At 42.2% G+C, this 20625-nt stretch overlaps 7 protein-coding genes across 7 annotated transcripts; 5 read left to right on the forward strand and 2 right to left on the reverse strand.

The window, feature by feature from the left end:
- Positions 1-342: 342 nt before the first annotated feature.
- Positions 343-1598, reverse strand: Bfra_001258 (putative transferase family protein; the record flags this gene model as incomplete). Its single annotated transcript, XM_037331695.1, has 3 exons — positions 343-753; positions 810-1195; positions 1247-1598. The coding sequence occupies 3 exons, from the start codon at positions 1596-1598 to the stop codon at positions 343-345; spliced, it is 1149 nt and encodes a 382-aa protein (XP_037195849.1).
- A 2880-nt stretch (positions 1599-4478) lies between these two features.
- On the forward strand, positions 4479-6209 carry Bfra_001259 (putative siderophore iron transporter mirb protein; the record flags this gene model as incomplete). Its single annotated transcript, XM_037331696.1, has 1 exon — positions 4479-6209. One exon carries the CDS (start codon positions 4479-4481, stop codon positions 6207-6209), a length of 1731 nt encoding a protein of 576 aa, XP_037195850.1.
- Positions 6210-7022: 813 nt separating this feature from the next.
- Bfra_001261 (uncharacterized protein) lies at positions 7023-8637 on the forward strand (the record flags this gene model as incomplete). The annotated part of the gene is made up of 3 exons (XM_037331697.1): positions 7023-7407; positions 7454-7698; positions 7819-8637. The coding sequence occupies 3 exons, from the start codon at positions 7023-7025 to the stop codon at positions 8635-8637; spliced, it is 1449 nt and encodes a 482-aa protein (XP_037195851.1).
- Positions 8638-13920: 5283 nt separating this feature from the next.
- Positions 13921-15106, reverse strand: Bfra_001263 (putative smp-30 gluconolaconase lre-like region protein; the record flags this gene model as incomplete). Its single annotated transcript, XM_037331698.1, has 2 exons — positions 13921-14985; positions 15038-15106. 2 exons carry the CDS (start codon positions 15104-15106, stop codon positions 13921-13923), a joined length of 1134 nt encoding a protein of 377 aa, XP_037195852.1.
- A 30-nt stretch (positions 15107-15136) lies between these two features.
- Bfra_001264 (uncharacterized protein) lies at positions 15137-15372 on the forward strand (the record flags this gene model as incomplete). The annotated part of the gene is made up of 2 exons (XM_037331699.1): positions 15137-15160; positions 15187-15372. The coding sequence occupies 2 exons, from the start codon at positions 15137-15139 to the stop codon at positions 15370-15372; spliced, it is 210 nt and encodes a 69-aa protein (XP_037195853.1).
- Positions 15373-16764: 1392 nt separating this feature from the next.
- Positions 16765-17410, forward strand: Bfra_001265 (putative zinc finger protein; the record flags this gene model as incomplete). The annotated part of the gene is made up of 2 exons (XM_037331700.1): positions 16765-16787; positions 17002-17410. The coding sequence occupies 2 exons, from the start codon at positions 16765-16767 to the stop codon at positions 17408-17410; spliced, it is 432 nt and encodes a 143-aa protein (XP_037195854.1).
- Positions 17411-18235: 825 nt separating this feature from the next.
- Positions 18236-19297, forward strand: Bfra_001266 (putative snf2 family protein; the record flags this gene model as incomplete). The annotated part of the gene is made up of 1 exon (XM_037331701.1): positions 18236-19297. The coding sequence occupies one exon, from the start codon at positions 18236-18238 to the stop codon at positions 19295-19297; it is 1062 nt and encodes a 353-aa protein (XP_037195855.1).
- Between the last annotated feature and the right edge of the window lie 1328 nt (positions 19298-20625).

The following is a 20625-nucleotide window of genomic DNA, read 5'->3' on the forward strand; positions in this document are numbered from 1 at the left end:
AGTTGGATAAAGTACACACACATTTTGGTTATTCTTGTGAGGGCATGGCTGCACACTGATTGGACACAGCAGAGCAAAATACACATTTTCGTTGGTTGAGTATCTTATTGAAATTGTTTCATGAATTTAGACTACCACTAGTTCTCACTATCATCTCTCCACTCTTCACCATAACACTAGAGGTACCCAATAGTCTGAGACACTGTGTTCTTCCTGTCTTTCCATCTAGATAATTTGAAACATTTTTAAATAAATTGATTGATCAGAAAAGCCAGCTCCAACATGCAAATGACAGTTTCTCCCAAGTTCCGGAATACTTTGATCTTGTCTTTTAACTAGATACTAAATGGCTAGTATTGATACTACTACAGAGGATTGGTGTTGGAATTTCTCGGAAGCAGCGTTTTTGTCGTCCATGAACCTGGAAGAGTTCCCTTCAAAAACGTTCGATATTTTTAGGTTAGTTGATGATTTTGTGTCATCTACCCGATTCTCGATAACGTTTCTCTCTTTGAAATAGCTGGGACGGCCATCTTCGTACACAACTTCCAATTTATCATTTTCCTTAAAATCCCCCATCGGAGCGCTTATCCACTCCCCATCCGCCATCAAAGCAACGCTACAATGCCAAGGCGTCGTAAAGCCAGTTTTGGTATTTAGCAAACTCATGGAAATCTTATGATCACCTGTTGACTGATGGATGGAAAGACGTAAATGGTTTGGAAAAGCATATTTGACCGCGCCAGCAAAAGCCTGTTTTCGAAAATTTAGCAAAGTCGAAGCTTAGTCTTCGTAGTATCTTAACTTACATATCCTCGAATCAACATCTGCTTAGCGAGGTATCTCACATTTTTCTTGTAACTGGTGTTGCTTCGACCGTTGCCCAGGGGGAAAATATATCGCAAATCCGATTCAAGAAATCTTCGATATCCGAGATAAGTCATTTTTGTATCCGGGTTGTTGGCGATCTCATCTTCAATATTGATATTTTCTTTACCCCATCTATTAATCATAGATAGACGAAAGTTGGTGGCATTGGCAACGTAAGTGATCTCGTCTAGCTTTTCTGGCAATGGAAAATTGACAAAGTCTTGGATTCTAGAGAAGCCAATGTGGTCGAAGCCTTTGTCGATAGACATTGTACGCAAGGCCTCTCCGTATGCCCATGTATCGCGATCTGATATACATAGTAGATCTGGTATGCAATTAGCCAGTAGCTTGGGTTAAGATCAGTAATTAGACAAACCATTATAGACGAGGCCATCTGAAATGATTGTGCACTTAGCGCCAGGCTGGTACACTTCTCCAATTCGCAAACACATTGTGTTTAGTCGATCAAGAGCAATCTCTTCGGCTTTGTCAGGTAGAATGCCGAAGACTTTATGGACCTTGTTTGATGACTTGAAGGGAAATGCTGGAAGGCACATTTCCACCGGTGTTCCACTGCTGACGAACTTCTCGATAACTGACAAAAACTTGGGCTTACCCGCGCTATGTCGATCCTTTGTGTCATCGAATTTATTGAGGGCGTAATCTAAGATAATATCCAGAATCTCGTTGCATACCAACGTTATGGAAGGATTAGCGGTAGATGTCATCGTGGAACACTTCTCCGTGATGGAAGATTTTTTGAACCACATAACGGTACCTTTGCACAGAACAAACAATTAGATTTATATCCCAAGCCAGACTCTGTGGCTAAGAATGTATCTCTTTGAAAGGGTTCGTACGACTTGAGTGTATGATGGATCGTAGTCAATGCGCAAGAACAAGACTTGAAGCTGTAATATCGAAATTGATATCTGTCAAACGCTTCCCGAGCGTGCTTATTATATATTTCAGAACTAGAAATAGCCTCACTTGGGGTAGCTATCAAAAAGTTCCATCATGGCAGGTGGTAGCCTTGAAAATCTTTGCATAGATGAACTCTAGGTAACAGTTTTGGAAATCCCGCAGTGACACATAAGTCAAACCAATCACTTTGTACGATCAAAGTGATCGTTGCTAAACTTGCTTGAGTTCACGCTCAAAAATCTTGAAGTGGATATCAAAGTAGTATTTTGGGACCTTATGATGTAGCTCGACATCTGTCAACATGAATATTCAAAATTCCCGTACATCGCCAGTCAATCTCAAGCTCAATCCGGCCTTCTTAGCTCAAACTTCCAACTTTTCGGATGTTCGAAAAGCTCGAGAAGGTGGATATTGAGTCATCTCAATATTTTATGCTTTGAATAATCCAAATGATTCGACGAATTGGATGTGAAGATCTAAATATACCCAGATGCCAAATCTGTCACCGGCCCGCCCGCTCTACCCCTCGGCTTGCAGGCTCTTGTACTGCCGTAAAGCTACCAATGCGGATCCATGGTTTCATAGGCTTCTCATTTCTGAAAATTAGTTTTGACAATTGGAAATCGCGAAAAATGACATGGGAATCACGAAATGAACCGAGTATTGTCGTGCGGGTTCCCGCCTGGCCCGAGTTACCCTTTCGCAAGCCGCTTCTTAAAGTTCACCCGGTGGGGTATTTTATTATTACAAATTCAAAATTACCATCCTTTGTCAGTGGACGCACGAAAGTTGAGAAGATGTCACTCTTTTATCTGCACTGGAAAACAAGTAATGATCTCTCTTAAGCCATACAAGACATCAATACCACTGACTATTCATTTCATTTTGAGGATCGATCAAAAGCTGGTAAATCCCGCGTTTAAATATTATCATGAAATCTAGAATCTTCTGCAAATTTGGCACGGAAACTATTTACCAAATCGTGAATATTCCAACTGTAACCGAACCAGATCGTATATCATTCTCAATGGCGACATTCCATGACTCTCCACATAGATTTTGACATACCTCTATGCTTGCGTCTGTTCGTTCGTCAAGGAGTTATAAGAGACCATAATTGGTCTACGTCCAGCCAGATTGTGCAGTGAACATATTTCAGGATGAGAAGAAGTTTGGACATAAGAGCGGGAGACTAGGTAAGCATCGAACACAAATACAGAACTCCAATACACCTGATAGATGATATTGGGACCCATCAGTCAAAAATTTCGAAGCGTACTCTGCAGACGATTGACCATATGAGCATAGTATCCGACTGACCACGTTCAACTACGGTGCTGCGAGGACTAGTTATCCTGTGGCCAACCTTTCACTTGGCTGCAATGAGTAACAATTAGATACTATTCTCACATAGGACTCGTCTATTATTGAAACGACAGTGTTGATGACAATTATTTGTCCCTATTGAATCAAAATGCAGTCGGTATATGGATTAATCTTCATGAAAATCTAGTTTATATCGTACGGCTTTACCCTACTATCCAAGTTAAGCTGCCGATATATTGGCCCCAGGGATAGTGATGAGAACTGAAACTTACCAAGAGGCTTTTCCCGCATGCTTCCGGAAAACCCACCAGTTATTCTATAGCATTTGTGTATTAGACACCTCTTCAAGCCCAATCTTTGAGCTTTCAAACAAGCAAGTGATGATTTGATCGTTCTTTCCTACGGGCAACGACACAATGTCTCAATTGAGAGCGGAGACAATAGTCACAAAGGACACCGCCGCTAATTTCTGAATTATGATATGAACCAGGGACAATTAAGTAGACTTACTTTCTGAGTCGAAAAAATAACCAACCTTTCCAAATCAGATGGCTATCAGTGCGGAAAGCCAAACAATTGGCTCTCGGGAATAGCTGGTTTTGGGAATCTTTTGTTGCCTTCGCAAAGCTAGAGTCTTTGACAAATTCGTATAAATCCCATACTCCGTTGCGTTCTATCCTCCTTGACCGCAAAAGGTGCCATTTGAGCAGCTTATGTGGGGCGCAGAGAAAGGAAGGAATTTGATTAGTTGCCAAGGGGCGGCTAATACGAATTTGTACTTACAAACTTCCTCAAACTTGCTCATGCCTCAATTTCCAGTCGGTTTTATCAGGTAATAAGATTTATCTCCGGTGTGCCACTTCACATGAGCGTCGGGGTAGTGGATAGTTGCTTAGTGAAAAGTAATCGGCAATTGCAACGTGAAAGTCTTCAGAAATCCAGCATTAGCTTGGTCTCTAACTTTGTAATAATACCTAGGTATAGAAACAGAAATATTTGAAATGTTGCATTGTTGCTCTGTTTAAAAACGCTTCGAAGAGATTGACGGAAATGCGAATTTCATCCATTGCTGTTGTATTCATCATCAGATAGTGTTCTCCGGCTAGAAGCCCCTGTACAGAAAATGAGCATATTAGCGCAAGTATGATTTTGAGTATGCAAGCTAAAGACTTTTTGCATCGCTACCAGAAAATATCTCTATATCTTCCCATAATTTTCAGGATGTAATAAAACAAGCAACAGCTCTGTTTGTTGCTCAACTTAACTCATAAGGGGTCTCCGCCTGCTTCTTATATCGGCCTCGGACCGCTCGTCGTTCATGCATCATAAGTCTGTCAAAAGTTCCACACAAGACAATTATGATACCCCAACATGAAGCTTGTACTGGGGTAGATCTTAAAAGAGTTGAGATTAGCCAGAATGCCGTTGTCGTCGATTCCCATGAACATGTAGACAAAACATTACAACAAGGCGTCCAGGAGATTGAGGCCGTAACTATGACATGGTCAAGGACCTGGCTCGTCATTGCCTACATTTTGATCTGGATCACCTACTTTGTTCAAGGTCTTGTGTCTGGCGTCAGTGGCTCTCTTCTTCCATACATCACGTCTGACTTCGCTTTCCACTCTCTCACGCCTACTACAAGCATTTTGAGCGCTGTTATTGGCGGAGTAACCAATCTAAGCATTGCGAAAGTTCTGGATATTTTTGGTCGCCCTCAGGGATATATTCTCTGCGCCGTGCTGTCCACCGTTGGCCTTGCTATGTCAGCCAGTTGTAACAATGTTGAGGCATACGCTGCATCTCAAGTATTCTACACAGTTGGAATAAACGGTATAGGATACAGTCTGAGTGTCTTCGTCGCAGATACATCCTCGCTACGGCATCGAGGTCTGATGCAAGCATTTGTCAGTTCCCCAAATTTGATCACTTGCTGGCTAAGTGGGCCGATATCAACAGCCTTTTTGAATGGACCTGGCTGGCGCTGGGCCTATGGAACTTTCGCTATTCTCGTTCCGCTTGTGACCTTTCCGCTTTCTGGCCTTTTCATGTGGCAATTTTTCAAAGCTAAGAAGCTTGATCTTATACAAAAGAATGATAGCGGACGCACAACTTGGCAGTCTGTCATTTATTACTGCCGCGAGTTCGATGCTGTCGGTCTCATTCTGATATCTGCTGGAGTCGCCTTCTTTCTATTGCCATTCAACCTTTACACCATTGAAGCAAAAGGGTGGGGATCTTCTCTTATTATATGCTTCTTAGTCTTCGGAGTCGTATTGATCATCGCTTTCGCCATATGGGAGAAGTTCTTCGCCCCAATATCGTTCATTCCATGGTCTCTCCTCAAAGACCGTACAGTCTTTGGTGCTTGCCTCCTCTCCTTTACGCTCTTCATCAGTTACTCCTGTTGGGCCAGCTATTTCACCTCTTTTCTACAAGTCGTGAACAACCTGAGTATTACCGAGGCCAGTTATGTCATGCAGACGTACACTGTAGGCGGGGTGCTGCTTGCACTCGTTACTGGCGGTATCATCAGCTTTACCGGGCGTTACAAGCCCATTGCACTCTGTTTTGGCGTTCCTCTGACAATCCTCGGCATGTCGCTCCTGATTCACTTTCGTCAGCCTGACCAGAAAATTGGGTATATCTTCATGTGCATGATCTTCATTTCGTTTGCAGAGGGAGTCCTGGTCATCTGTGCCGAAATCGCCATCATGGCCGCCGCCGCGGAGCAGCAATATTTCGCCATCAGTCTGGCTGTGCTAGGCATGTTTGGAAACATCGGTTCCGCTATTGGTCTGACTATTTCGGCTGCTATTTGGCAGGGTATATTGCCCAGCAAGCTTTCTGCAAATCTTCCTGATATAGACCAAGCAGATCTACTCCTAATATATGAGTCCTTACCGACGCAGTTGTCGTTCCCTCCAGGAACAACTGAGCGGCTTGCAATTCAGCACGCCTATAGTGACGCACAGAGAGGATTGTTAATTGCTGGTACCGTTGTCTGGGTTATCGGTTTAGCGGCGGTCTTATTGTGGCGGGACATCAAGGTTATTGGTATTCGCCAGACGAAGGGCCAGGTTGCTTAAGTGATGAGTTCAATTTCAACACATATATTCTCTGCAATGACTATCCGTATATAGTTTCTAGTGCTCCCATGAATCAGATATAGCGATTGCCTGTGCACACCAATTTTTCTGTGCTCCGTTGGATTTGTAGCCCGTGACCATTGTTTCTGTGCGATTTTCGGGGAAACGGTCATGAAAGGGAGATATTGCATGTCTTCCGTCCTAAAGTTTTAGGATCGAAGCTCTTATATTTTAGGAACAGACATCGTGTAACCACAAGATAAATGGAAGCTTGAGATCGGTCAGCGAACGGTGCAATAGTTTGTTTGCCCTACCACGGAACTCCCGAACTCATCATATTGACTCCGTACGATTATCTTATTTGGCCAACATACAGGATCGAACTTAATTACCACATCATGTTGGTGTGTCTTCAATCCTGCAAAGTCGTTGATCATGCCAAAAAAGAATGAGTCTCCGATTGCATTGCAGGCAACAGTTCAAGGTCTGATATCGATTAGTAACGAACACAGAGGTCTTGGCACATCTCCACATAAATCCCACCTGAGAAGCAGGGGGCCATTGCCTTAAACCAGCTAGATCGGGTTTGTAATCGAACCATTCAATGTCAGCATATTCCAAAACAACTCCTGCATCGCCATCATCATATTCTATGACAGACGAAATTGAAATGTCCTAGTATAATCTCAGCCTCGAATGTAATGTACAATGTTGCAGCTGCCAGAGACTATAAAGTCACAATGGCGCTACCCACCGGGTGAGTGTGTAAATGCAAAAATTGTGAATTCGAGGCGTCTCGAAATCCGGAAAAAAATGACAACCAATACTCTGCCCGAAGATGGGAAGTACACTTTTATAACCTCGACTCCTTCTTGTTCAGCAAAAGGGAAACAGGAGACGAAGACCCTAGTGCGAAGACATGTGATGCGTCCATTCATGAAACAAAATCGACCAAAAAGGGCAAATGATCTGAAAAACATTGCGCCAAGGTCTTTTGTGGGTGCGTCACCACTGCAAATGTCCATCTCACATACGAATAGAGAGAGGTTAGACGCGGAATCAGAAGCAGATGTTAAAAGCGGAGTACTAATGGGCTTGCAAACCAATTCGATGATTCTACTGGGTAATGGCCGTGTGAATCCCTTTCAAGCATGGCCAGTTAAGATGGATACCCAAGAACATGAGTTGGTGTATCACAGTAAGCTTTTCCAGGTTGGTCAATTTAGTTATTAATTCTCCTCCAGTCTGGGATCCAGCACAATGTTTCCAGCCATTCAGAGACTTCTGGTTTCCGCTTGGTACCAACGATTCCGCGGCAATGCACTTGGTTCTGGCTAATGTCGCCCTACATCTTAATGCTCTTAAAGGAAATCGAGAGGAGGATCGTGATTCGATGATGTATCATCTCTCTGCTATCAGATCCGTAAATCGGAGATTGGCACATTTTGAGGTGGAAAATTCAGATGGGATTCTGGGAGCTATACTTGGCGTGCGTTTTCCATCATGATATACCTTTATTTGTCTTTTGATGATTCTAACTCAGTGTAGTTCATGTGCCACGACGTAAGTCGTTCCGCAATTTTGATAAAGTATCTACTAAGTTTATTAGCATCTTCTCTCTAATTCGGAGAGGTGGAAGATCCACCAGACCGGCTTCTATAAAATACTGAGTTTGCGAGGCGGACTATCAAGTATCGAAAACATCCCATCAATACGGCTCTCTTTGTTCTGGATCGAACATAATATGTCTAGCGACCTAGACATAGTGCCTCTTTCTCCTCCACCTGTTCAATATCTTACGAATCCTTATCTTCTAAGGTATCAAGCTGACGGCGAAGCTTGTTTTGTTAGCATCTGTGAGCACTCTGCTATCACGTCTTTCGTTTCTGTGGAGATTCTTGATATCATGAGACAGTTGAGTATCCTCACAGTCACGATAGCTCGTGAGAATCAAAAGAGAAACTTATCAAAAGATGCTCAATTTCTTTGGGGAGACCAAAACTTTGCTGGCCTGTGCGTCTATCCAATCTTGTCGAGACTTTTAACTACACAGAAAGACATAAAGCATGAGATCGAAGACTTGTGTAGGATTGGTGGGCTTCTGTTCATAGCGCAGACAAGAAGATGGTTTGGCGTCGCACCTGTGTTGACTAACGTGCTTATCACCAAGCTGCGTCGATTACTGGAGAGCGATGGCGACGTATGGAATGCTAAGGTGAATAGTCTAAGAGTATGGACTCTTGTTATGGCCGGCTGCGCAGCAACTACAGAGGATGAGAGATCGTGGATAGCTGAAACCCTGAAACGGGATGTCTTTGACTGGTCCGAGTTGGAGAACGTGAAGGATATGTGGTGGATAGATGAAATCTTCCAGGTTGGACTGTTGAATATGGAGACAGCATTCTATACGCTCCAGGAGATTAATTAATTATCAAAAGAAGCTACTATCCGTATCTACGGGGTAAAGAGAATCTGGTCAGCAGATAAGTCAACATGAAACTTTCCTATCTGAAATCAGATTTTCCAAGCGGCGCACGAAATAAGACCAACGAAAAGGTTGCCCAAAGAAAGAATACAAATTGAATGGCGAAAATAAGTAATATATAATCAAGTATTGTTACTGGAGAACCAAAATTGCTGCTTATCGCCTTTAAAAACATGTTGCAGGGCGAAGGGCATCGTTACGTAGTCACACTTCAGTATACAGAATATTTGGCATAACCCCTAATGGAGACCACGTGGTATCATATTAACTATGCTATGACAGAAACTAGATACCAGTAATATGTCATTGGAGAGCATTTGAATGAGTACGAGCGATTCTCTAGCAGAACTTCTACCAAATCCGTCAAACTATACCACGTCGCTTTCCTAAGCTCACTAATCCCCTCTCGAATTTTAATTTTGAGCATGATCGGCTCTTTCTGGATAATCATCAATGTCTTCAACTTCGTCCAATCCATTCTTTTCCCAGTTTCAGCCACATCGAATGACCATAAAAGCCCAGCGATAACAAGTCGATTTTCTGCCCAGGCCATATTTTTACCAATACAGTTAGAGTGACCAACGCTGAAAGCTTGGCTCACTGAAAGATGATTATTATTGATTCCAGATGGTCGAGTTCCTGTCGGAAGCAAGCGTTCTAGGTGAAATTCGTTTGGAGAAGAGAAATATTTCTCAGAGCGACTCATGGCGTAGGGTCGGACGGATATACTTGTCTAAAATGGTCAGCGATATCAGAATAGAGGGTTGATTCACGAATGCTTACCCCTGCGGGTAAAAATGTTTCGGCATATATATCATCACCTGGGGAACAATTCGAGGAAGACCACCGGGGACGGGATTTTTAAGTCTCAATCCTTCATTTATTACCGCATTGAGGTATGGAAGATGGCATAGTGTCGCGATTTTGATGTCATCCTCCCTGGGAAAGGTCTTTCGAATTTAGGAGACAAGTGTGTCCAATTTTTCTAGGTTCTGAGCCAGGTAAAGTAACGTTCCTGAAATCGATGTTGCGGTTGCATCTGTTCCAGCCACCAAAAGAATACCAAAAGAATAGCCAAGTTCAGCTGAGTTTCCCTCAAAAGAATCTTTTAGAGATCCACATTATCCTTCATGAACGAGGCAACAAATTCTGGCTTCTGCTTTTTCAGGTTCAGACGTTTATTGATTCGATCATTCGCGAACTCGGAATGCTTTCTTTGCGTCTCCATCACGCTTTTTGGGAGTAATTTGAATGCCATAGTCTCGATCAATGGATACCATCTTGTAGCCGCTGCATATACCATTCCTTTCAGAAAGTTATTTAAGGTGTTGACCCAGAGATGAAGTTCGCTGTTTGCTGAACAACCAAAAGACTCGCCTAGCGCAAGTTCGCCAACGACATCAACCGTGAACTAACTAGCTCATTGGAAGATATCTATGATTGTGCTATTTTCTTGGGGTGTGGAATCTATGACTAAATTATTCAAGCGATCAATAAGTAAGTCTGTGAAAGACTCAATCAGAGGACTTTGATTTCGCAGACTAGTCTCGGTAAATGAGGTACTGAGCGCTTTTCGAAATCGAGCATGCCTCTCCGTGTCAAGAGACGTAACAATATTCTGAGGCATCTCATCCAGTGCTTTAGACAACATTAGTAAATTTCCTTTCAATGTATTGAAATACATCACTTCTACCTTTGTACCATACAGGATTCTTAGTAGGATCTGCATGACCCGGTCGATGTACATAAATATCATTCCAAGCTTCTTCCTTCGTGAAAGATATTTCATTTGGAGCCAAACGAAATACATCGCCATAATTTTCGTGGATTTTCATCTGGTCTAGTACAAGGTTACCTCGCACTAGAGAGATTATGTAGAGTAATCGACTTGATCTCCATAAAATCGGACCTGCAAATTTTCGTAGAGGGTGAAAACAGAAACTGTTTATCACCGTGGCTTCTGGGTACTATGTTGTCTACTTATTAGTACGAGGATTTATAAAATCAATAGTTTTAAGGAGACGCACCAAGCTGATCGCTGCAAAAGTCAAAAGCAACAGATTAGGTCCCGTGAAATCATGATGATAATCTCATAAGCAAAAACGATTCCTTAAGGGCATTCCCAGCAATTGCAAAATATTGCATTTAATAGCTGTTGAGTTCAATAATGGGGCCATTTATGAGTCGTAGTTGAATTACGATACATTTCCCACTCCGTGGTTGGTTTAACTCCGAGACACGCAGTAATCCAATACTTTAACAAATGTTGGTGTTGAGCTTTCCCATACACACAAGCATTAGTCGACTTTAGACAATTCATCTATCGATAGAGATTGATTTGGAGCACAGGATTTGAAGAGCTTTAATCTTCCTTGTGTTACATGAAGCTTGTGGTATGTCTTCTTCAGTCAAAAATGCCAGGATTTTCAGGCCTCCGAAGGGATTCAAAATAAAACTATGACAGAACTCAAACGCTGAGAAGCGAGATAATCGCTTGCAGCAGTGGTAACATAGTTTCTAAGACTATCTGTTGCATACCAACTGCATAATAGTTTAGTGACAACATTCGAATTCTGCATGGATTTCTCTTTTTAATTGTCAGCTTACATATAAAGTAAATTGATAACCACGCACCTGCAGGCAATTGTCTTGTTATTTGAGCAATTGGTTGTTAGTCGTAAGTATAGAAGTATAGTACTGGAGCGAGATTGTAGAATCAGCAGCCCAGCACAGAGAAATGACTCGAAACCTTTCCTATTCCAGCTGTAGACAATCCTCTCACGGTCTTCAGACTTCAATCTGCGATCGATTGTATCATAAAATCTGTATCAATAAGTGGAATACCTGTGCCATAATTTGCATATATCACGCCCTCCTTGCAAATCCGGACACAGGAAAATATCTTGTTGGTGGAGATCAACAGTTGAACAGAAAAAATTTCTTGCAGCTCGTTCAACTAGCAAACATCATTTTTCATACATACTACGCAGACATGAGTATTTCTCATAAATAAATTTTATCATTTATTCGGTTATTGTAAAATGGAAATGACATTAAAACATCTCTGCAGTCTTAAATTTTTGCCTCTCATCCAGTCATCACCAATGAACTAAGATACACCGTGATTGCCATCAACCCAGGAAAACAAAATTAAACACCAGCATTACAAACCTCACAGCTCTCCTGTAGTGTAACCTTCATCTCCTTTCTCACCCATACATTTGAAGTCGAAGAGTACACCTCGACCCGCCATACACAATAACATACCGTCTAATTTCCAAAGCATTCCAAGTCAGAGTTAGTAGACTACTTGCAATGCGGAACTAAAACGGGGTAGTATATGAAGCCTACTTCCAAGTCTTGATTGCTGTTTTAGACATACTCAGGGTTTTACTTTAATTTTCTAAATGTACTAAATGCAAAGTGACGCGATCACAGTTGGATTCGTTGAATTCAAATGATGTCATCTAATCAAATCATCACGATATTGCCTTCTGCAAATCGCACATCAGCACTCGATTATTCAATGACTCAACTAAACATTGCAATCCACTCTCCAGATGACAAGAAATCAAGTTAAATCTTTCGGCTATAATTTAGGACTGCTTCGTTCTCGCAGTAAAGAATGATTTAAACAATCAGGTCTAATTTTAAACTTCCTACAAGACAATATCGCCAATACAAGATCCAATTTCGTTGCAGTAACAAATCATTACCAGTACTCACAGCCGCTTGCTAGCAAAAACGAAGCATCCGAACAGAAAGAAGAAAAATGAATGTTATTTTTCCTTAATCTCGCTTTATCTAAGTTTGAGTGAGTATATTCAGTAACTATTTACATATAGATATCTCACATATCATTTCATTCATTTTTTCGTTCTCCCCCCAATACCTAAACGACTCAAACCACCTCACCCCAAACCATATTTTCATTCCTAATCACACTGTCGAGATATATCACACAAATAACTTGAATACATAAGTAAACGTATCTACACGATTCCTCCCTTCCAATATCAAATCACGTTTATTCAATTCGTGTCACTCACGTGATATCACATGTACATCCCTACGCCTTACCAAAAAACAAAAGCAATTCGGAACTAATGAGCGAAACTAAAATCCTCTCCCTATAAATCGATGTAAAATTATACTTTCAAAATTTACATACATACCTACGTAAAGAAAAGCCGAGATCCCACTCGCGATCAACCATTAAATACACACCTACACGTACATACATTATTTATGGTTAAAATATCACGGAATAGAATTACCATTAACTAATTTATCAAAGTCTTCGATTCTCGCTGTCCTTTTCTCGCACATAGAGTATGTGATATTTTCCCCTTTCCTACGTTATTTTCATCGAACATATCGAGGATAAATAAAATCCCAAGAACATACATACATACATACATACATACATACATACATATACGCAGATATCAGATCAGAAATACATTTATTATTCCTCCTTGGCATGGGGTACTCAGACCTACCTAGTAAGTATCCAACATGCAACGATCCGTCCATCGCTCCATCCCTCCCTCCATCCCTCCCCCAAAACCAAAACCATCAGACCCCCTCCCAGAAATGAAGCTAAGTGCGGGGTAGCTACAGCTCTATCACCTACCTAGTACACCGTAGATATGGATAATGGTGGGTCGAAGCAAAGACACGATATGATTGATGGTGGGATGATAATCGACGGAGGTGGGGTTGGAAAAACAAAACAAAAGATAATCATCGACTAGGGAATTATTATGTACGAACGGATTGCGTGCCCAAGATATACTAAATGCTGGTGGGTGAACCCCACCCCACACCATCCACACCACCCACGTCCCGGACCACCTGTGTTCTCTCCACAAATAATGTAAGAGGTAAAATGTCGTGGGACTCGGGGTTGAGACGCGAGAGGCGCGGGAGACGGCGGGGTGGATTGGGGATTGGTTGGTTGGTGATTTGAGGAAGTGTGTTTGCTTATAGATGGATTCATGTATGTATGTATGCATGTCATGCATCGGATGGAGGGGATATATGCATGGAAAGTATATGGTGGATTAGTAGGTATTTTGTTCATACTGACCTACCTACCTAATAATATACATGACTATACCCGAGTATCTACACCCGCAACTTAATTTTTGTTAAAATTACATTTTCAAACCATGCTATCATTCCTTCATAATCCCACAATTCACAATCGTACAAGTTCCCAAATTATCTCCTGACTGTACCATTCATCGCGGAATCAATACCATCCACACCATTAACCAAACCCAAACTGGCTTGCCAAAGTTTGTTCTCATTCAATAACCACACTTGCATTTTATCTCCCTCATTTCCGAGAATGAAGTTCGCGGAACCACCGGCTACTGCAATTTTGCCGAGCAACACACCTCCCTCGTTCCAAACATTGACTCCATCTCCACATCCTGCATATACATTTCCTGCCTCATCAGTTTTGATTCCATCTGGAAGACCTGATTGTGGTACTGCGAACATTCTTTTGTTAGCAAGAGCTGGTTCACCTCCGCGAGTGATGACATCGTATGCGTAGATAGCTCTTGGGGCAGTAGGGGCAGTGGAATTGCCGGCTCCGTCGGTGATGTATGCGGTTTTTTCATCAGGACTAAATGTGATACCATTTGGTTCTTGGATGCCATCTGCAACGACACGGATGTCATTTGTGCCTGGCATGTAGCGGTAGACTTGAGGTGGAAGTAAGGGTTGAGCACGGATTCCTTGCCATGAACCGTATGATGGATCTGTGAACCATAGGGCTCCGTCGCTTGTCACGTGGACATCGTTGGGCGAGTTAAATTCAACGCCATAGTAGTTATTGATGAGGGTCGTGGTGGTATAGGGAGCTGTAGCATTCATGAAGACAAGACCACCGGGTGCGGTCATGGATCCTTGGTCGCAGATTACGAGACCATCGTTGTATTTTGCTCCTCCGTTTGCGAGAGTAAGGGTTCCTTCTGGTTTAATAGTTGTAGCCGACCATGAATCACCGGATTTATCTAAACGAGTGATGGAAATATCCTTGTTGTTAGTGGCAGGAGAACTGGTATTTGAGGCAAATTGGTTACTCGTGACGAATAGAGTTGATTCATCGAAAAAGATGGCGGCTTCATGGAATTGAGGGAAAGAAGAGTTTAGGATATTGCTAATGGCTGGCGCGTCTCCAAGGATTGAAGTGAAGGATTCATTGTAGACTTGGAATGGTGAGGCATTGCTAACATTGTACAAGTCCAATGTAGTGATTGTATCGGCGGTGTAGGTCTAAGGGTTCATTAGCTTATGGTCATAGCTATTGCCATCACTCTGTACTTACATATATTGTTTCTTGAGCCAAGGCACCAGTGGCAATGGCCAAAGTTGGGAGAATGTCTCTAGAATACATTATTGCTTGGTTTATAGGTTTCCAAAAAAAATGAACAGAGATGGATCAAGCCAAGTTAGGCACTCAACGAGAGAACATAGCTAAATACTTATACTGAAGAAACACGGGTATGGATCGTCGAATATGCCGTCTTGGTGGATCTGTCTATCAATATCACTTGGCATCTAGGCACAGTCATCGACAGTGGCATATCATTTGTAATTTGTCCGAATCTTGAAGCATTTGCCAATGCTCATTATAATTTGGGTCAACGTCGTGAAACGTAATTGCCAAGAAAGAAAAAATCGATGCTGAAAAGGGGTCGTGAATATCGATGAACTTGGTGCTTCCAGAAGGCATGAAAGGCCCTATTTTGTTTCTTTCGCAGGTATGAAACATGCTAGAAGTTCTTTTGGAGAGCGCCAAGGTGAAAATCTTCATTCATCAGATCTTTTACGTCGTCGTCGACCAAATTTCTAGAACCTTGAGGGTCTTTTAGATTTCTTGGCATCATCTCATTTCGGAGCCAATGCGATTATGTGCATTGTGCTCTGATAAAAATCTTTACCGATGTATGGCCGTATTCTCAAACCTTGAAATTCCTGCCCGTGTGAAGGAAAGCCACAAGCGTTCAATAGTATTTATTATAAATACGTATGGGTATCATAGTTCGAGTTGAAATCATCTCCGCGACTGCTGATCTTGCAGTATCTCCTTATCGCCAATGCCCTAAGGTGGAATGAACTGCATTGAAATGTATCGAACTGGTTGGGCTGGGTTCAATCATATAGAGCGACCTACTAGTCAGGTAGACATTAGATCGAATTGTATCGTATCGTATCGTGCTATTAAAGTCTGTGAGCACGTGTTTTGGATGTGAGTAATTCAATTGGTTATGCCAGATCCGATAAGTTCTGCCGAAAAGATCCCAATAGAATCGTTGGGTGTTTATGACTGTTTTCCAAGTATCTAGGAACTGCGCTTGCCGCGATTAAAACTCGCCCGATAAGCAATGTGATGTGAAAAGAATACGGAAACCGAGATGTTCATTGCTTCAAAGCGTAAGTGTATCGGTATGTACCGGTATATTCGAAGTGTGTATTTCAGTATTATTACCAATTGCGGATAAATAAAATCAGGAAATACGGGAACATATATCAAATGGTAGAATGACTTTCCATTTTTATACACCAGTACAGAGGACTCACATGAGAAAAGTCTGTGCTGTGCTTGTTGTCCCCGCCAGATTATCATTGAATCCCAATTGATCAGAGTACCATTGTGAAAAACCACAAAAAAATACCTGTTGCCAAAAGTGGATTAGTCTCTTATCTACCCCGCTAAGGTTAACCGTTCTTTCTGAGTGTACCGATTAACCTTCAACTCTTACCTACCTACTACTGTCAACAAGATACATATCAAACCTCACAACAACGTAGCTTTACCTTGATAGACAATTACTCATTTGTCATATATCCCTTGTCTTCAGTATTACTCTCTGACTGGTATCCATTTCATCTGGCATTCACCATCTTTTCCTGGGTTCGTTCCGATAATACAGTCATCGATCATTTACTCTATCTCACCCTCGATTGAATCATGAATTCGAGACAGCATAGTACTACCACCAGTAGGGCCAACCGAGTCCAGAAGCAGCCACGTATCTACACTTGCTCGGTATGTCAGAGAGTGTTCAAGAGAAGTGAGCATTGTTCAAGGCATGAACGTGGTCGTGAGTACAATCGATCGTGCGAGTCATGCAAGTTCCTTTGTTGATATGAGTTCAACCTCTAGATACCCAGGAAAAACCATTCCCTTGCAAACTATGCGGTCGTAGATACGCGCGAAAGTATGTTGAATATTGCGCGACTGTGATGTTCGTTGCAGAAGATCATGTTGACTAATTTCTTATCTAGGGATGTCGTCATACGACATGAAAAGTCTTTCCACCGTGTCGAAAATCCACGACGTCAACAACCTCCTCCTCCCTTACAACCATCATCTCCAGACTTAGATGCTGAGTCTGAACCGTTCGCAGATTCGATGGTTGCCAGTGCGCAAAATTATACTACTGAACCTCGGCTCCCCCAGATGCCGATAAAACTCGAACATCAAGAATCACCAGAGATGCAATCTACATTAGATCCTCTACTACGAGAACATGATGCACAATTGGCTGGTCATTCAAGTTCATCTGGTCCTCAAATGAATGGTCATGGTGGGCCAAGTCATGGATTTCAACAATATCAGAATGGTTTCATAGATCCAGCCTTGGATATTTCTGATCTTTTTGGGCCATCGCCTAATCTAGTAGCCCGAACCTGACAATCACAGTATTATTCGCAACAAATGCAATAAATTTCATAACTTCTTAAAAGGTTATATGCAGCACAACGATATTACGATAAATGCAATTCTGGGGAATGGGATATCACGATTCGGTGTTGTGGGGATATATACAAATGGCAAGGCTTGAGACATTTTTATTAATGATCTCTCGTGCGCAGCTGCATGGAAATGCTGTCAACTTCAAGATGTTTACTACACTGGCATAGAGGTTTTGCTTGGAGATGTGTTTTTTCCATCTCATCTTTTCTTTTGGGAAACCTGCACACACAGCTTTCGGACAAGCAAGTCAACGGTGAATTGCACTGGAAGGGGGTTTTGGTACTTGATTTCTTTGAGAAGATACCATGTTTGTGCACCTCAAGAGCATCTCACTTATTTCTAAGCGATTAGCTCAATTCAGAAGTTTCGAGATTTAATGAATGTATTCCACAATGTGCTTGTGAAGCCGGTTATTTCTTTGTTTCAATGAACAATGACAGGACGGCAATTGATTTCTTTGTTCTGTTTATCGAAGTATCCCCTGGTTTCCACGCTGTTGTTCAAGTGTTTCAAATTACAATTCTTTTGATACCCGCCTGAAATTGAGACTTTCTGGAGCGGCTCATATATTCAAGTACCCTTTCCAAGAATAGGTCGAGCTCAAGTCCAGAACAATGTCTTTGAAACGTGTCAAATGCCGAGTGCAATGGATACAATGTTCAGTTAAATTAACTTACGTACCAGCACTTACAATCACAGAAATTACAGCTATTAATTCAACACAACTCTATTTGCTTGACACCCCACTTCACATTGTCCAAGATGCCACCACAATTAACCAGAGTCAATGTGAGTTCTCTCCCAGCAGACCAACGCATCTGTGCAATCTGTCAAGACAATTTCGGTGGTGGAGACAACGGAGAACCTGTTAAAACTGCGTGCAATCACGTTTTTGATCGAGAATGTGTTCAACGTTGGCTTGACGCCGACCATACTACCTGCCCCATTTGTCGCGAGGAAATTCGCAACATTTCTGGTGGCGTAAGAGAAGCGGCAAGAGATCGGATTAGACAGATGAATAACGCCGCGAGACGTGTTAGAGATAGAGCTGCCGAGGAAAGAGAACAGATGATGCAAGCTCAGGCGGATTATGGAGGTGGGAATGAAATTGATCATCTTGAGGGGATTGTTGGAGAGGAGCTCGAACCCATGCCACTTGATGTGCCGGGAAATTTCAGTACTCCTGCGCCTCCCCGCCATCGTTCTCCAGTCGGAAGACCAGCGTCGAGAAGACAGTCTTCTCCTCCAAGAAGATTCCCCTCACCACCTCCCCATAGATATCATTCCCCCCCAATAGATCATCTCCGCTCAACCCCTCCCCGAATTTCCAGTTCCTCGTCAAGCACCTCTGCAGCAATGCAACATGCCGAAGCAACTTACACTAACGCGCTCTCCGCCCTTCGATCTCTCGACACCAGAATAATTAACCAAGCGCGTTTATCCTACGAAGCCAACGTTGTCAAACACGACGCAGAACGTAACGTTCAACTCGCCTTCCAGGAACTTCAACACGCAGTCCGATCGGACAATCAGGAATCAATTGATCTTGCACTTGCGATGCAGGAAAGCGTCACGATGCAGTTGGATGATGCGCATAATGCGATGGCGCAGTATAGTACGCCGTTGAGGGAATGGATGGAGGAGAGACCAAGGGCGAGTGAGAGGTTGGATAGGGCGAGGTTGGAGTTTGCGAGGGAGAGGGAGGGATTTATGAGTGGGGTGGGGGGTGCGAGGAGGGAAATAGAAGAGAGAGGGCATCAGCAGGATTTCGAGGATGAGGATGAGGAGGCTTGGGAGCCTTATGATCCAAGGAATTTTGAGTAAGTAGGCAGGTAGTATGTAGGTAAGTGCGGCGATGATTTGATGGGGAATAGGTGGGTTAGATCATCTCATTTCTGAGATTGTTTCTTGTTGCTTCTTTGCCTGCTTGTTTTTCATTGATTTTCTTGATGCTTTCCGAGCTCACATTCCATCTAAATCAAAACTTACGTGTTGATAAGTAAGTAAGTAAGTATACAATATCATACATAAATCCCTGTCCTTTCCCCTTTGTTTTTAATAGAATACATGATTTACTCAATAATACATGATCAAGATTGATCGTCAATGAATACAACAATACAATATAATGTGATATGGTATGAGATACTACATCCCCACGATCCAAGGTGCCTTGAACAAAAGTGATATCAGTGTGTATGAATTCATTAAACAGGAGTCTGATTGCTGCGGATGCTATGGCTAGGGTCAGATATCTGATCGTCCCCCTCCTTCCCTATGTATGACCATAAGTAAATGATACATTCACTGTAATACTCCATGTGCTATATTGATGCAAAAGAACACATAGATAGATAGGTGGGTAGACATTCATGGTACGATGAGATACGGTGAAATAGATATTTTCACGCTGAGTAGTTGGAGGATAGTGGAGGTATGAGTTTTACGTGATTAAGAGGAGCGGGGGAGCGCGGTAGCTTGGGAGCAATACGCGAGTGGAGAGATGGATGGAGTGATAGGTTAGTACTTTTGAAATTGGGGATAATATCGAAATTAGATGAGCATCAGGGTTTGAGCGTTTCTTGCCTCTTGATTTATTCTCGATGTCTGGATTGGGATCTGGGAGAGATTTGGGAGAGATTTATCATATATATGAGTCTTTTGCTAATGTCAGGATCTCGAAAGATTCACTGCATCTGGGTCAATAGTCATTCCTTTCTCTTGTTTTTTTAGTAGACGGCTAGGCTAGTAATAGTTCATTTGCTGTTGGATGATTGATTCGATCTCTTTGGTGGACGTGTGAGAGGTTGCATTTGAGGTGTTCGGCTTGCTGTAATCTTTAGGTAATAATTCTAGGTGGTTAGTGGAATTTTCGAAAAGCTGGTAAATCATGATATGATGACTATGTATTTAGAAAAAAAAAGACGAAGGCTTTTTCGAGATTTCAAATTGTTTTTCACGACGTTGCCGTTGGATGAAGTGTTTTTATCTGGGTACTCGCGTATTTATCTGCCGAAAAAGTTTTGGTGCATGTGATAAAAAGTTCAAAATGCAAAACTGTGTATAATTACGCATTATTATCTTAGTGAGACTTTGATTTCCTTATCATCTATTTGTCTTGTTAGTAGCGATGGTAGATTAGGGTTGAGGAT

The sequence above is a fragment of the Botrytis fragariae genome (assembly GCF_013461495.1).
Source record: "Botrytis fragariae strain BVB16 chromosome Unknown tig00000006, whole genome shotgun sequence".
Taxonomy (NCBI): domain Eukaryota; kingdom Fungi; phylum Ascomycota; class Leotiomycetes; order Helotiales; family Sclerotiniaceae; genus Botrytis; species Botrytis fragariae.